At 31.9% G+C, this 15,255-nt stretch overlaps 2 protein-coding genes across 2 annotated transcripts; both read right to left on the bottom strand.

Moving 5' to 3' along the window:
* Positions 1-1,866: 1,866 nt before the first annotated feature.
* Positions 1,867-3,381, bottom strand: LOC131046805 (receptor-like protein EIX2). Its single transcript, XM_057980590.2, has one exon. The coding sequence runs from the start codon at positions 3,379-3,381 to the stop codon at positions 1,867-1,869; it is 1,515 nt and encodes a 504-aa protein (XP_057836573.2).
* A 475-nt stretch (positions 3,382-3,856) lies between these two features.
* On the bottom strand, positions 3,857-4,746 carry LOC131046815 (probable leucine-rich repeat receptor-like protein kinase At1g35710). The gene has a single exon (XM_057980602.2). It carries the CDS (start codon positions 4,744-4,746, stop codon positions 3,871-3,873), a length of 876 nt encoding a protein of 291 aa, XP_057836585.2. The 3' UTR covers positions 3,857-3,870.
* Between the last annotated feature and the right edge of the window lie 10,509 nt (positions 4,747-15,255).

The following is a 15,255-nucleotide window of genomic DNA, read 5'->3' as shown; positions in this document are numbered from 1 at the left end:
CTTCATGAATTGTAGAATTTTACTTTCCAAACACAAGTCCTTACACCAATAGGAAAATGAATATCACTATATCGAGTATTAATCTTTCTTATGTAAGCAAATTGATATTTTGTACTAGAATATGCCTTGAAGTGTTAGTTTGATAATGAATGGCAATTGATAGAAGAAAATTAGTTTTTCATTGATTTATGATATGATTGAATGATACATATGCAAATAATGAGAAGAGTGTTTTCAATGTTTGTCAAAACATTCTATAAAATGTCTTACGATGGCATTTTAAAATAGACACACAAGATATATGAAATTAAAATTTGTCATTTCCATGAACGAGTAATCATTAAATCAAAGGATTGTTAGATTTAAAATATGAAATTTTGAACTTTATATTAGAATTACAGGTTTACAATTTTATTGAAGATGAATAAACTATTCAAGTATAAAAAACAAACAAGATTCTAAACAAGATATTTAAACATATTACTTTAATAGACTAAATTTTAAATTAATAAATGCATCAAAATAATCAAATCATATAGTAAAATAATACACACAAAACTTTAACCCAAAATAAGGTATAGTGATATCCTATAATTATAATGTTGAATCAACTTAGCATATTTGTGAATACAAAGCTATGTAAAGATAAACAATATCATATTTTGACACTAGAAAAATGTTACTGTCTATTGAAATGTTTTATTTGAATCATGAAAATATGATCTAATTTGAATTCAAATTTTTTTTTTTCTAACATTTAAATTTTTTAGATTTACTTGAATACATAGATGTTGAATAATATTTTTACTTTTACACTATGAAAATTTATTATTGTCTACTGAAATGTCTCATTTGAATGACAAATAAAATATGATAAAAAAATTTTCATTTAAATTTTTGGATTTACTTTTATACATACGTTTATCAATATCCTTATTTTGACACTGAAAAAATGTTAATTCTCTATTAAAACATCTTACCTGAATGACGATAAAGTATGATCTATTTCCAGTTAAGAATTTTTCAACATTTAAATTTTCAAGTTTACTTTTTTAGCAGGCCGTCTACCAAGGCAGTTGCAGTCAATAGGCCGTCTACTTGTTTAAGACAGTCTGATCACTTTTGCTCCCCCAGAAAGAAAGAATAAGAAATGATTTGGAATGCAGATAAAGCCTATTAAAGGATAAGGACACACAATAAAAGAAGTTTTGCCCATCGTGAATTTTCCATGTAATTCTTGTGTTCTAACATTTAATATGTCATATGTTAAAATTTTGATCTTTCAAATGATTATCATATATTTCATTTTTAAAATATATTATTTATTTTTGCACGCTAACACTATTTTATAAGAATTTGGCTTGAAAATAAAATAATATTAATTATAAAAAATAATTTATCCCAACTTGAATGTAAATCTATTAAATTTAAAATAGAGATTTTATCTTTTACTACACAAAATATGTTTATTTTATAATATCATATATTTATAAAAACACAAAAGATTTAAATAAAGATAATAAATTAATACAAATTAGAGGTTAAAAATACTTCAAATTTTATTTTATACTACATTTGAAATAAAAACTATACACATAGTTGACTAACCACCATAAAAAAATATATGGTAATATTAATGAGCACAATGAATTTGTACAATCTATCTCAAAAATATTAATGCACCTTTAAAAAGCTTCCAATTAAATACTCCAAGATCTGCAAAACATACAAATAACTAATTTAAAATTATTAATATTCCCAACACAAATAATAAATTAAATGAATTTTCAAACCTAAAAAATAAATTTAAAAAATAATTAAATTAAAAAAAAAAAAAAAATCTAAGAGCTTACCCGCACAAACCTTTTATATTGTCAAATTATGGAGCCATGGAAATAAATATTTCAACACCATATCAACCCCATCAAAGTATTTTTCTCCCCACTTCTTTCTTAGTACAATAGATAGCAGCACAACTCCGAAACCAACACCATATGACAGTCCCACTCCAATCCAATACCACAAACTTTCCTCAATCTCTTCTTCTTCATTGGAAGGTGCATAAATGGAAGGAGGAGCAGGAGCAAAATCTGGCCAAGAGCAGTTCTTTCGAAGTGGACATCCCCATAAACTTGGATTTCCTTCATATGAAGAATTTGCAAATGTTGTCATGTGTCCTCCTTGTGGTATTCTACCTGAAAGATTGTTATTTGATAAGTTTAGGACTTGCAAGTAGCTCAAAGATCCAAGCCCCCATGGAATTTGTCCAGAAAAATGATTTGTAGAAAGGTCTAATGATTCTAGCCGACTCATTTGCACAATACTATTTGGAATTGTTCCATTGAGATTATTCATGGATAGGTTGAGAAGCATCAGGCCTTTCAACTTTCCTAATTCAGAAGGAATATTACCACTCAATTGATTATTGGAGAGATCAATTGATTCCATGGTGGAGAAAATATATGGATAGTGCTCATCTCTACCTTTAGAGTTCATATTTAATCCATCTTCATACATGATTGTCATCACTACATCAAAACTTGGATAATTTTTACTAAGAAATGGATACTTTTGAACCATGATAAATCCCTCTTTTGATTCTATCAACATTGCTTGCAAATTAAAAATATTCTGTGGTATAGACCCAGATAGATGATTTGAAGAAAGGTCCAAGATTTGGAGGTGCTTCAGCTGCCCAATTTCTGTAGGAATGCTACCTTCAAAATTATTTTTTCTCATCGCTAACTCTTGCAAATGTAAAAGGTTTCCTATTGACTTTGGAATTTGGCCTTTCAATAGGTTTTGCCCAATATCTAGAAAAAGTAATTTTGTGCAGTTTGATATTGAAGGAGAGAATGCCCCACTCAGCTGGTTATTCTTTAGCACTAGTGATTGTAGTTGACTTAGCTCACCAAACTCAGATGGTATCATACCTCCCAAATTATTATTCCCCAAATTCAAAATTTGAAGTGAGGAAAAGTTGGCTATGCTTGAAGGGATTTTTCCATTCAAATGATTATTTGCTAAATTTAACACTTGCAATAAAGAGTTAACCTGTATGCTTGGGGGAATATTTCCCGTTAGCCAATTATCATTGAGCAACAACCATTGTATATGAGATGGCCAAATTGGTGGTATCTGTCCAGACAATGCATTGTTAGACATGTCTACAACCTCTATTGCCTTCCAAGCTGAAGAATTGAGAAAAAGATAACCTTGCAAATGATTTCTTGTGAGATTGATGGAGCGTAGTCTCATATCCTGTAACCAAGAGGGAATTTCTCCAACAAGATTGCTATCAGTTATTTTCAACTCTTCAAGTGAGAATTGAGTTGAGATCCATGAGGGGATTTGACCATCCACCACCTTGCATAATGTCATTTGTAACCGTGTTAACTGAAATGAGGGAATCCATGTGATACTGGTGTTAAGTACACAATTGGATAAGGACAAATCCGATAATTTGCTAAGGTTATGAAAGAAAACCTCTGAAATTATCTGATGGCTATTTAGTGAGAGAGAGAGATATTCAAGCGTGGAGGGTAGTGTTGAGGAAGCAATATCCTAGCTGAATGAATTCCCATCAGCACTAAGGTAAGTAAGGGAGGAGAGCCTTGAAAAGGAGGGGGGAAGAGTTCCATTCAGTTGGTTGTCTGAAAGAAACATCACCTTCAGTAAAGAGAGATTGCCCAAGGAATTTGGGATACAACCAATCAAGTGATTCTCATCAAGAAATAGATAAGTTAGAGAAGAGAGATAAGAGAGAGAGGAGGGAATGTTTCCCGTGAGTCGATTATAAGAAAGAGCTAGGCTAGTCAAAGAAGAGAGGTTAGAGAGAGGGGAGGGAATGCTTCCTGTGAGTTGATTCTCCTAGAGATGTAGCGTAGTTAGAGAAGAGAGATTAGAAAGAGATGATGGAATGCTTCCAGTGAGTTGATTATTAGAAAGATATAGGATAGTTAAAGAGGAGAGATAAGAGAAAGAGGAAGGAATACTTCCTGTGAGTTTATTAAAAGAAAAATCTAGGCTACTTAGAGAAAAGATATTAGAGAGAGGGGAGGGAATGCTTCCTGTGAGTTTATTATAAGAAAGATCTAGGCTAGTCAGAGAAGAGAGATCAGAGAGAGAGGAGGGAATGCTTCCTGTGAGTCCATTATGCCAAAGATGTAGGATAGTTAATGAAGAGAGATTAGACATAGAAGGAGGAATATTCCCACTCAAGCTATTATGAGATAAGTATAGTTGTGCGAGAGAAGGGAGTTTTGTAAAGCAGGGAGGTATGCTACCTGTGAGGAGATTCCAAGAAAGATCTAGGTAGGTTAAAGAAGAAGAATTAGAGAAAGGAGGAATATCCCCACTCAAGCTATTATTAGATAAATCTAGTAGTGCGAGAGAAGAGAGTTTTGTGAAGCAGTGAGGAATAGTACCTGTAAAGCCAATTCCAGATAGGTTTACGGTTGCAACAAAAGTGAGGGTGCACAAGCTCTCAGATATGATGCCCTCCATTTCAGGTGAGTGAGAGAATCCTGTAATGTTAACACCCACTACGTGATGAGTGGTGTTATCACAAGAAATGCCATCCCAGAGGCAGCAATCTCTTCCTTTCCCCCACGCACTTAGTAAACCCGCAGAGTCAGTTAGGCCGGCTTTGAAGATAAGAAGAGCATGGGCTTCCCTCTCAATACATCCGCAGCAAAAGCGGAGAAGAAATAGTGTGATAACAGAAAGCAAAAGTAGTTTGGCCATGAGAGATTGAGAATTTGGGTGGATGGAGTTGCAGTTTAGCAGGGTAATGAGTAAGAATGAGAGGGCAAATGATTATATCGAAGAAGAGGTGTTATGTGATGAGTGGAAATAATGAGAAGACAATAACATGTGTCAACAAAGGCGCGAGAAATTCGTTTGGAGGCGTCGGTGATATTCTCATCTCTTTCCATGAAAAATAATATTTTAGACTACCTAATTATGAGATTCTGATTTCTTCAACAAAAAAAAATAATTTGCCAGACATGCCGGGTGGAAATATTACATTAGGAAGATAAAAAATAATTGTTCCAGTTTGTGGAGGGAAATGAGGCACTGGATTATAAAAAATAATAAAAATAGTTTTTTTATATGTTGTCTTGCATTTTAAATTATTTATAGGTGCTTGAAAAGTATAATGGTCATGATTAGTCCTTACTAAAGCATAATAAAACTGTAAATCATGTATTTTGAGATTATTTTTTGTAATTTTTAATAACAATATGTTACCTATCTAATGCAGACTAATCACCATGTTGAAGTGGCCACAACCAACCATGGTCTTGAACATAAAATGGACAAAGCCTCAAAATTAATTAAACATCAAAATTAAAAATTACATTCTAATTCTAACTTTTTAATTTTAATTATTTAATTAATTTATGGATTCATTTTGATCAATTGAGAAAGGAACTCTTCAAATAAATTCATATGCCTATAATAAGATGATCCTAAATTAGACCTAACTCAAACACAATAAAATTGTATTTTTCTTATTTCATTCAACTTGTTTACTTGTACAAATAATGGGGTAGCATATAATGGATTTGAAACAATGCAAAGAAAAATTAAAAAACTAAGACAACTAGCATGCACCCAAGAAAATAAAGGAAACAATTATATTGTTAATCTTTAAAAAATATTTCTTTCCAAAGTGTTCAACAAAATTCTATTGAGTAGACATCACTAATAAATATCATAAAGACATCACTTTCTATTGACTAGACTTTGTGCAAGACTTAATGACTTTTAAAAGATTATGCATTTCTAATAAAATAAAGGCTAATAATTTTTAAGCTTAATTATAAAAGATGATTTTAATAAGAAATTGTAAGTCTTTATTTAGCTTGTTTAATTAAATAATCTATTATATAATTAAACAAAATAATTCATTTTTCTTATTTTTAGACATTAAAATTAATTGGAAATTATCATTTAATTTAATTGATGCTTATTGTTTTAATTTAAAATAAAAATTTATAAACAATATTTTTTCAAAGAATTTAGATCTATACAATAATCTTATAACAAATCATTTTGAAAATTAGATCTTAATATCATATTTAAAAATAAATAAATTTATTTCATTACAACCTTTAAAAAAATGAGGGAATTGAAAAGATATGTTAATAAGTTAACCAATTAACATATGTTAATAAGTTAATAAAATTCCTCTAAATTAACATGCCTTTTTAAATTAACCAATTGAAAAAGAAACTCTTTAAATAAATTAATAAGTGCCTAATAATCATTAAATAAAATGATCCTAAATTACACATAACTCAAATATGAGAAACTTGTAAATGATATATATTTTTATTTTTAAATATTATTATTTTTATATTTAAAATCATAAACACAACACTATGTCAACTACAAAAGTTCAAGCCCCTCTTCCCTTTTGCTATACATATTTGTTGGACTTTTTAAAATTTTATTAAAAATTTATAATATAAAGTTTTGAATTTAAGAGTGACAATACATCTTTTTTATTGATGATTGCATTTTTTTTTTATTTCATTCAACTTGTTTAGTTGTGAAAAAAATCGGGTAGCATATATGGGTTTGTGAAGCTTTTTATTGAAACACTATAAAGAAAAATTACACAAAATAAGATAGCTAACATCCTACCAAGAATATAAACAAAGAAATTACATTACAATAGTCCAAGACAACCCAAAATAGGATATACTAAGTGTTGGAGCACAGTTTTTGTTGTGCGAAAAGATCGACTTGTTAATGCCCAATACAAATGTTAGAGATAAACGGATCCATAGGAGGTAGTTAGTCCATCTCCTAAATCTGAAGGGGAACATTGGTGATTAGTCCAACAATCCTATCTTCTTAAATACTAACAGTAGTAGCAAGAATGAATAGTATATACATATTTTTTTTAATGTTTATTACTTTAGGAGTTCTTTCTTAAATAATTATTGTTAATAGTGTATTTATATTCTTGGATTTAATTTATTTTTATTTATTTATGATTTCATTGGTATGTTAAGGAATATTATTATCATATAATAATCAGTTCATCATTAAGTAGTTAATTTAAATATTTAATTTGAATGAACAAATAACTCATAATTAAATAATTAATACATAAGCATATTCAGATACAGATTATTACTATTTAACAATATGAGGACATCACAGTATTGTGCTGGGTGTTGTATTAATTAATAGTGGGCCTACCCACAACTTCATTGATGCATCCTATGTGAAGAAGATGGATCTAAAAGTGGAGGAGCATGAAGGTTTTCATGTGAGAACATTGAATGGCACATTGCATTGTGCAAATCTTGTTCCACAATTGAGCAAGGCATTGGGTAATTACACCCTTACTGAGGAATTTTATGTGATTGATATTGAGGAGACCAATGTTATGTTGGGTGTTCAGTGGTTGCATACTATAAATCCATATTTGACAAACTTCCAAGCTATGCAATTGGGTTTTACACCAAATGGTAAAAAGGTAGTATTGAGGGGCTTATCTTCAAATGTGCCTAGAGTTGTTTTCACTAAGAGGATGGAGATTATTTTTCGGCATTCAGATACTAGTGGGTAGTGCAATGTTTTATTACAGATAAGTCCACAAATACAGGACGACAAGGATATCATGTTGACATACAGGGCTTGTTGCACAAGCACAATTTTTTGTTTTCAAATTTACCACATGGTTTACCTCCATATCATAGTTTTGAGCATGTCATTAAACTTGTGGATAGCAAGACAACTGTTAAAAATCCTGACCGTCATCCCAAGCAATTCATGTTGGGATCTAAGAACACTAAGAGGGGGGGGGGGTGTGAATCAGTGTTCTGCCAATATGATAAGATTTTATCCTTTTATACCATACACATATAAACCAGTTTAAACAAATAAACATATAACATGAAGAAAATAAACCATCCGCATAAATGAACACCATAACACACATAATTTATATGTGGAGAACCTCAAAGAGGAAAAACCACAGTGGGATTTGTGACCCACAATATTAGTTCACTGGTCGTATGAAAGGATATTACATATAATGGGGGGCTACACATGCAGGAAGGCACATTGCCTAGAGCATACTGCTCATCACTAGAGAGTCTCACTGACTACAAGTTTCTGCTAAAGTAAAACACTAAAAAATGAACTCAGAAATGCATCTGCTATGCCAAATAGAGTTCCAGTTCTAGCTCTGCTATGTACTGGTTCATAAACCCTGAACACTACTACCGATATCTCTTCTCCTCCAAGAATGATTTCCAAAATATCTATAGATCATTGCATGATATAACATTCACATACAAATGATCTACATACATATACTTCACATTATGCAGTTCTACTATATATTCCTATATCCATATCATGTCTCTATTACAAAATGACCTAGCAGATTGACCTATATACCCATTACAAATAATATGCCTTATGTTGGCTTACAATGCATTACAAAAAAAATATACAATGTTGGCATCGAGAATAATTAAAAAATGATTTACTAAATAAATCTTCCTTGATGTCAACTTCCTTGAAGTATTGATGTTGGTGTCGGTGTCGGTGTCGGTGCCTTTGTAGGTGTAGCCCTGAATGCTCCAAAGTCGGTAATTGCCAGTAAATGCCTCATAATGCCGGTAAATGATTCCATCGAGTCTTGTTTCCATCAATGACAACCAAATGAATCCAATGAGTATTAATTGCCAACAGTTCAGGGATAAGATTAAGAAAACTAGTCCAGAGTTGTTGGATGCAGGACATATACGACCCAATTCTAGTCCTTTCACTTCTTCGGTTGTCTTGGTGAGGAAGAAGAATGGTACTATGAGGATGTGCACAAATTATCGTGCACTTAATAAGAAGACCATCAAGAACAAGTATCTTATTCTGTGTATTGATGAGTTGTTGGATGAACTACATGGAGTGGTCTACTTCTCCAAAATACACCTTTGATTAGGATACCCACAAATATGAGATTGGGAGCAAGATGTGCACAAAACAACATTCAGATGCCATTGGACATCTTGAGTATTTGGTAATTCCATTTGGATTATCGAATGCTTCAACTATAGTTTAGTCTTGTATGAACTGTGTATTCAACAAGCAATTGCGGAAATTTGCGTTAGTTTTCTTTGATGACATCCTAGTGTAGACACCCATTTATGTCCACTTAATTAAATAGATATTTGGTATTTATTTGGTTATTTAACCATCATTCAACTATTAATTAAATTAATATTTAATTAATTCACCCTAGCTATGTTCTATTAATTAAATAAATTATTCAATTTAATTCATTAAGCCATGTTATGACTATTAATTAAATAAATAAAACATATTTGTTTAATGAATTCATCTTATCCTAAAATTCCCCTTTCTCACATTTAAATAAATTAATATTCTTTTAAATGCCTTTATCCCCCTTCTTACAATTACATAAATTAATATTTATTTAAATCCCTTTATCATCCCACACATAAATTTAATTGAATAATTATCTTTTTTGATTTAAATCCCCTCACCCACTTACATTTTCTAGAAAATGCAAGTTACACTCTAACCTTCCCCTTAATCCTTTCTAAACTCTCTATCATTAGCCTAATCACCCCCTAATTATTTTCACATTCTTAAATCATGGGATTAAGAATGAGTCACTTCGCAACCATTAAGGCTCTTACAAAGTCTTCAATGCTTTCTCCCTTTTACAAGAAAACCCACATGGGCTTTGACCATCCTAAACCCCGCTTTAACTCTTGCACATTCCTCCAACCCTGGTTTAAGCTCAAACCCATCAACTTAGCCATTAATGGATTACTTCATGTCTTCTCAAGCCTTTAAGGCTTTTTCCATTTTCTCTCAAGTCTTCCCTTGTTGACACTTCTCAACATGTGATTTCTTGAAGAAGAGAACATGGATTGAGGATCCTGGAATCTTCAAGCAATCCTAGCCCTTCTTAAGCCAAATCAATCTCAACCCTCCATTGCCTCTTTTATTCTATAAATAGAACCTTTTCCTTCATTGTTGGGAGGTCACTAGAATTATCCATATGCATTTTTATTTTGTGTAAGATTTGAATTCTTTTGAACGATGGATCAGTATCATGTCTTAGCTCTTTCACTAGTTGTCCAATTGTATTTGACATCCAATACTTCATTCAAGACTTCACTATCAGCAACCATCTCCCAATATTCATTTTCCATCCTTGCGTTGGTGCTCAAGCTAAGAGCAACATTCATAGCGGCAGGATTTTAGAGAAGAAGAAAAGGAAGAATAAATAGCATGGGAGCATGATGGGGAAGTATTATGTTCATTTAGTTGCTTATTTTCCTAAGTAACTTATTTGCTAATCTTCTTTGATTTGTTATTGAAATTGTTTGAGTTCATTTTGTTTATGGCTGGACATGTTATTTAAATGAATTCATTTTGACTTCTAACAATCTCCATTTCTTTAGCATCACCTAGTATATAGCAAGATGTGGAAGGAGCATCTTTTGTACCTTGATGAGGTATTGAATATTTTGGCAGCTAATTCCCTTTTTGCAAAAGATTCTAAGTGTGAGTTTGACATGACCAAGCTATTATATATTAGATAATGTCATTGGGAATGGTGGAGTGAAGGCACATAGGGTGAATATTCAAGCTACCATTGAAGAACATGTCACAATTGAGGGGCTTCATTGGTCTATGTACATACTATAAACGGTTTGTGAAGGGCTTTTCTTCATAAACTACTACTTTGACAAATTTGATCAAGAAGGATGCTTTTGTTTGGATGGATGAATCTCAAGGGATCATGAGTCATCTCAAGAAGGTAATGAGTACCTGTCCTATTTTGGCTTTACCAGATTTCTCTAAACCTTTTGTACTTGAATGTGATGCATCTGGTATGGTATTGGGGTTGTTTTGATGCAAGACAAGCATTCCATTGCTTATGAGAGTCATAAATTGAATGAAGTTGAAAGAAGGTTCTCTACATATTATAAGGAGATGTTGGAAATCATGCACACACTTGAGAAATTTTATCAATATCTTGTAGGCAACAAATTTAACGTGAAGACTAATATAATAGCCTCAAATATTTCATGGAGAAAAAATGTTTGAATCAAAGACAATAGTGTTGGGTAAGTTACAAGGGTATAATTTTGACATTGAATTTGTAAAAGGAAAAAATAATGTGGTTGTTGATGCATTGTCTAGAAATCCTACATTTTGTTCACTTTCAGAAATTTCAGCCTCTTTGAAGGATCACATATTAGCAAAATATGCAAAAAATCAGCATGCTTGTGATATTCTAGATGATAAAATTGATGATGATAAGTATAAAGTTCTGAATGATATCATCTATTACAAGGATAGAATCTATTTGGTTCTTGAAAGTAAGTTTAAACATAAGATTCTTACCACTGTTCATAATAACCAACTTGCTGGTAATCCTAGTTATCTGAAGACATATAGGTATATTCGTGAAATAATTTCATGGAAAGGTATGAAGGATGATGTTCTTAAACATGTAAGGGAATGTATAGAATGCCAAAGAAGAAATCCTCAAGTTTTTTTTCCAGCAAGGTTGGCACAACCACTTCCTATTCCCAATCAGAAATGGGAACAAATATTGATGGATTTTATTATGGGGCTGCCTAAGGTGAATGGTAAGGACTATATTTTTGTTGTGGTGCACATAATTACTAAATATTATCATTTTATGCCTATGCCTTTCACATTTAAAGCACCACATGTTGCTGGTCTATTTTTTGAGAAAATTTTCAAACTCGTGGAGTGCCAAAGAGGATTTGTAAGTGATAGGGACCACATATTCATCAAGACTTTTTGGAAAGAATTGATGAAGTTGGTTGGAATAGAACATGATCATAGCACTAGTTATCACCCTCAAATGGATGGTCAAACTATAATTATAAACAAGTGACTTGAAGGTTATTTAAGGAACTACGTTTGAAGATGGAAAAAAGAATGGGCAAAATGGTTACATTTGGCAGAATTTTGTTATAACACTACATATCACATGAGCATTAGCATGACCCCTTTCAAATAATTGTATGGCTATAAGGCTTCTACATTTGTGGATTTTTTTTCTTCCGATTCTAGAGCTCCAAAAGCTCTTGAATGGGCTAAAGAAAATCAATACATTGTCAAAGCATTGAAGGAGAATATTCAGATTGCACGGGAATAATAGAAGAAATATGTTGATCACCATCGAGTTGAGATTGGTGGGAGACTTGGTATTTGTGCATCTTCAACCTTATAGACAATCTTCCTCTAAGATGAGTGAGGAGAAGTAGCATATGAGATGGAGTTGCAATCTACAAGCAAGATTCACAATGTATTCCATGTGTCATGTCTGAAAAAGGCACTTGGATAGCATATGACACATTCTATAGAATTGCCTCCCATGGATGAAGAGGGTTAATTGATAATTATTCTAGAAACAATTTTGCAAGTAAGGAAGAAAAGGTTGAGGAATAAGATAATTTTTTAATATCTTATCAAATGGAAAAACTTGTCTTTGGAGGATGCAACATGGGAAGAAGAGGGGATTTTTAAGCATCCTAGTCTTCAAATGCTTGAGGGAAAGCATTCTTTGGGTGGGGAGGACTATAATGTCACCAACTCAAATCAAGACCATTTGCAACAATTTGGTTGTCATTTCCTTGGATTACCCAAGAGGAAGAGAATGTAGAGCTTAAGGAGCTTGACCAACATGACCAGCTTGAGCTGCTTGGGTGTTTGCTTCAGTTGTATGTGCTTTTCCTTCATCTTTTTGTATGCTTTCTAGAAGACATAAATCAAGGAGCTCAAATAAAATTCAAAATAAACTTCAAAATTAATTAAATTCCAATAGAATCAATATTCAATCTTTCAAGCCTAACCAAAAACTAACTGCTATGATACCAATTTGAAATAAATATCAACTCAAAAAAATAGGTCAACTTCAGTGTAATAAATTAGTAACTTGTAATGCTTACAAATTCATCAAGAAAAATGATTCCTGTAAAAAATGCTCAACACTCTCACTAAAAGAGTCATACAAAATTACCCCAAACACAAAGTTCTTAAAGTCACATAAATTAACTAGAATATACCTATCTGTTCCCAACATTCACATATAGTTTAAGCATGTCAAGTAGCTCAACCAAAATTGAGGAAATTTAATTTGAATAAATAGTAGCTCAAAAATCACTCCAAACTCAGTCCAATATTACTTTGCATAATCCTCAAGCTTGAATGGCACAAGCTTGACAAAAACTACTTGACATCAATGACAAAATTTCCCACGAAGTCCAGCTAGCAACCATGGAAGGAAATGTCAACATAGAGAATTAATGGATATTCAACAAGAATATCGCCAGCTGAAACAAAATTCTAGACATCAAAACCGAGCGACATCAAGTAAGCTCGCATTTTGACATGCCAAAAGGCATAGTTTGATCCATTGAATAGAGGAGCTCTATTCATTGCTAATCCTTCTAAAGCACTCATTTTTGAATTCCAACATAATCAAACTTCAAGCTTTCAATCCTAACCAGAAGGTACCTACTCAGATACCAATTTTAGATAAATATCAAATGAGAAAAACAAGTGAACTTCAGTGGAATAAATTAGTAACTTGTAATGGATATTCTGAGGAGGTGTATAGCCAGTTGAAATAAAAGTCTAGACATCAAAACCCAAAGACATCAAGTAAGCTTGCATTCTGACACACCAAAAGAAATAGTTTGATCCATCAAATAGAGGAGATTTATTCATTGCTAATCCTTCTAAAGCACTCATTTTTTAATTTGAACAAAATCAACCTTCAAGATTTTAAGCCTAACCAAAAGGTACCCACTCCGATACAAATTTTAGATAAATATCAACTCATAAAAATAGGTCAACTTCAGTGTAATAAATTAGTAAAGTGTAGTCCAAAGGGTTGAGCTTAATTGGTTAAAACACTGGGTTCTCACTGTGGAGACCCAAGTTCAATTCCCAATAGGGACATCTGAAGTGGAATTCTAAGCTGTGACTCTTGGCCTTCCATAGGATGGGGAAGGTCTTGGGTCAATCTAATCAAACATAATAATAATAATTCAAAGATATTCAAGCTTCGACCAATTACAGATTTAAAAAAATAAAAAATTAGTAACTTGTAATTCGTACAAATTCATCAAGAAAAATGATTCTTGTGAAAACTGCTCAACTCTCACTGAAAGAGACACAAAATTACCCCAAACAAAAACTTCTTAAAGTGACATAAATTAACCAGAAATACTTATCCATTCCCAACATTAACATACAACTCAAGCACGTTAAGCAGGTCAAGTAGCTAAACCAAAATTGAGGAAATTTAATGAATAAACAGTAGCTTGAAAGGCACTTCAAAATCAATCCAATATTACTTTGAGCAATCCTCAAGCTTGAATGGCACAAGATTGACATAAACCACTTGACATCAATGAAAAAATTTCCCATGAATTCCAGCTAGTAGCCACAGAAGAAAATGACAACACAGAGCATTAATGGATATTCAGCAAGAATATCACCTTCACCATGACTCATGTCCAACTTAGAAGAAATCTGTAAACTACTCATAAAAATTTCGACACCTTTCAAAGATACATCTCGAAACATAGAGAGAAGACGTTTTTTTAAAAATTTTGCTCTTTTAAAAAAAACCTCACCATATAATCTCTGCTAAATAAATATGATGACCAAATATACTATGCTATATTAAATGGGGTCTCCAAAAAAATAAATCACTAAGAATCGAGTCACAAAAAAATGATGATGTGGCATAAGAAATAATTCGATAGAGATAGAAATTTAATGCTCAACCATACTTAAAAAATATCCATCATAAAATGATGACTTAAAGAACAGTTTGGTCCCACCAAAATGATGTGGCATGTAATGCCCCACTAGGAAACCTCGAAGGGATTAAGCCAAAACACAAGAATAGAGTGCAAATGTTTTATTTATTTAACTTAAAAACAACACAATGATATAATGGGATATCATAAGTTCAGAATATACAACGGAAGATTCAAATAATATCTAAAGAGTTTTCAAACATGATTACTTAATTCAACATTTAACTCAACTCATGCTAATTAATCCAATTAAGCTGATTAACTTAATGACAAGATAATACTTAAACAAATGATAATTTCTTTCGGTAAGATAGAAATATAGATCACATGATAACATTCATCCATTGAGGTAAAAAGTATATGTGACATGATTAAG

Source organism: Cryptomeria japonica, chromosome 8 (assembly GCF_030272615.1).
Source record: "Cryptomeria japonica chromosome 8, Sugi_1.0, whole genome shotgun sequence".
Classification (NCBI taxonomy): Eukaryota; Viridiplantae; Streptophyta; class Pinopsida; order Cupressales; family Cupressaceae; genus Cryptomeria; species Cryptomeria japonica.
This window is presented reverse-complemented; position numbering and strand designations above follow the sequence as displayed.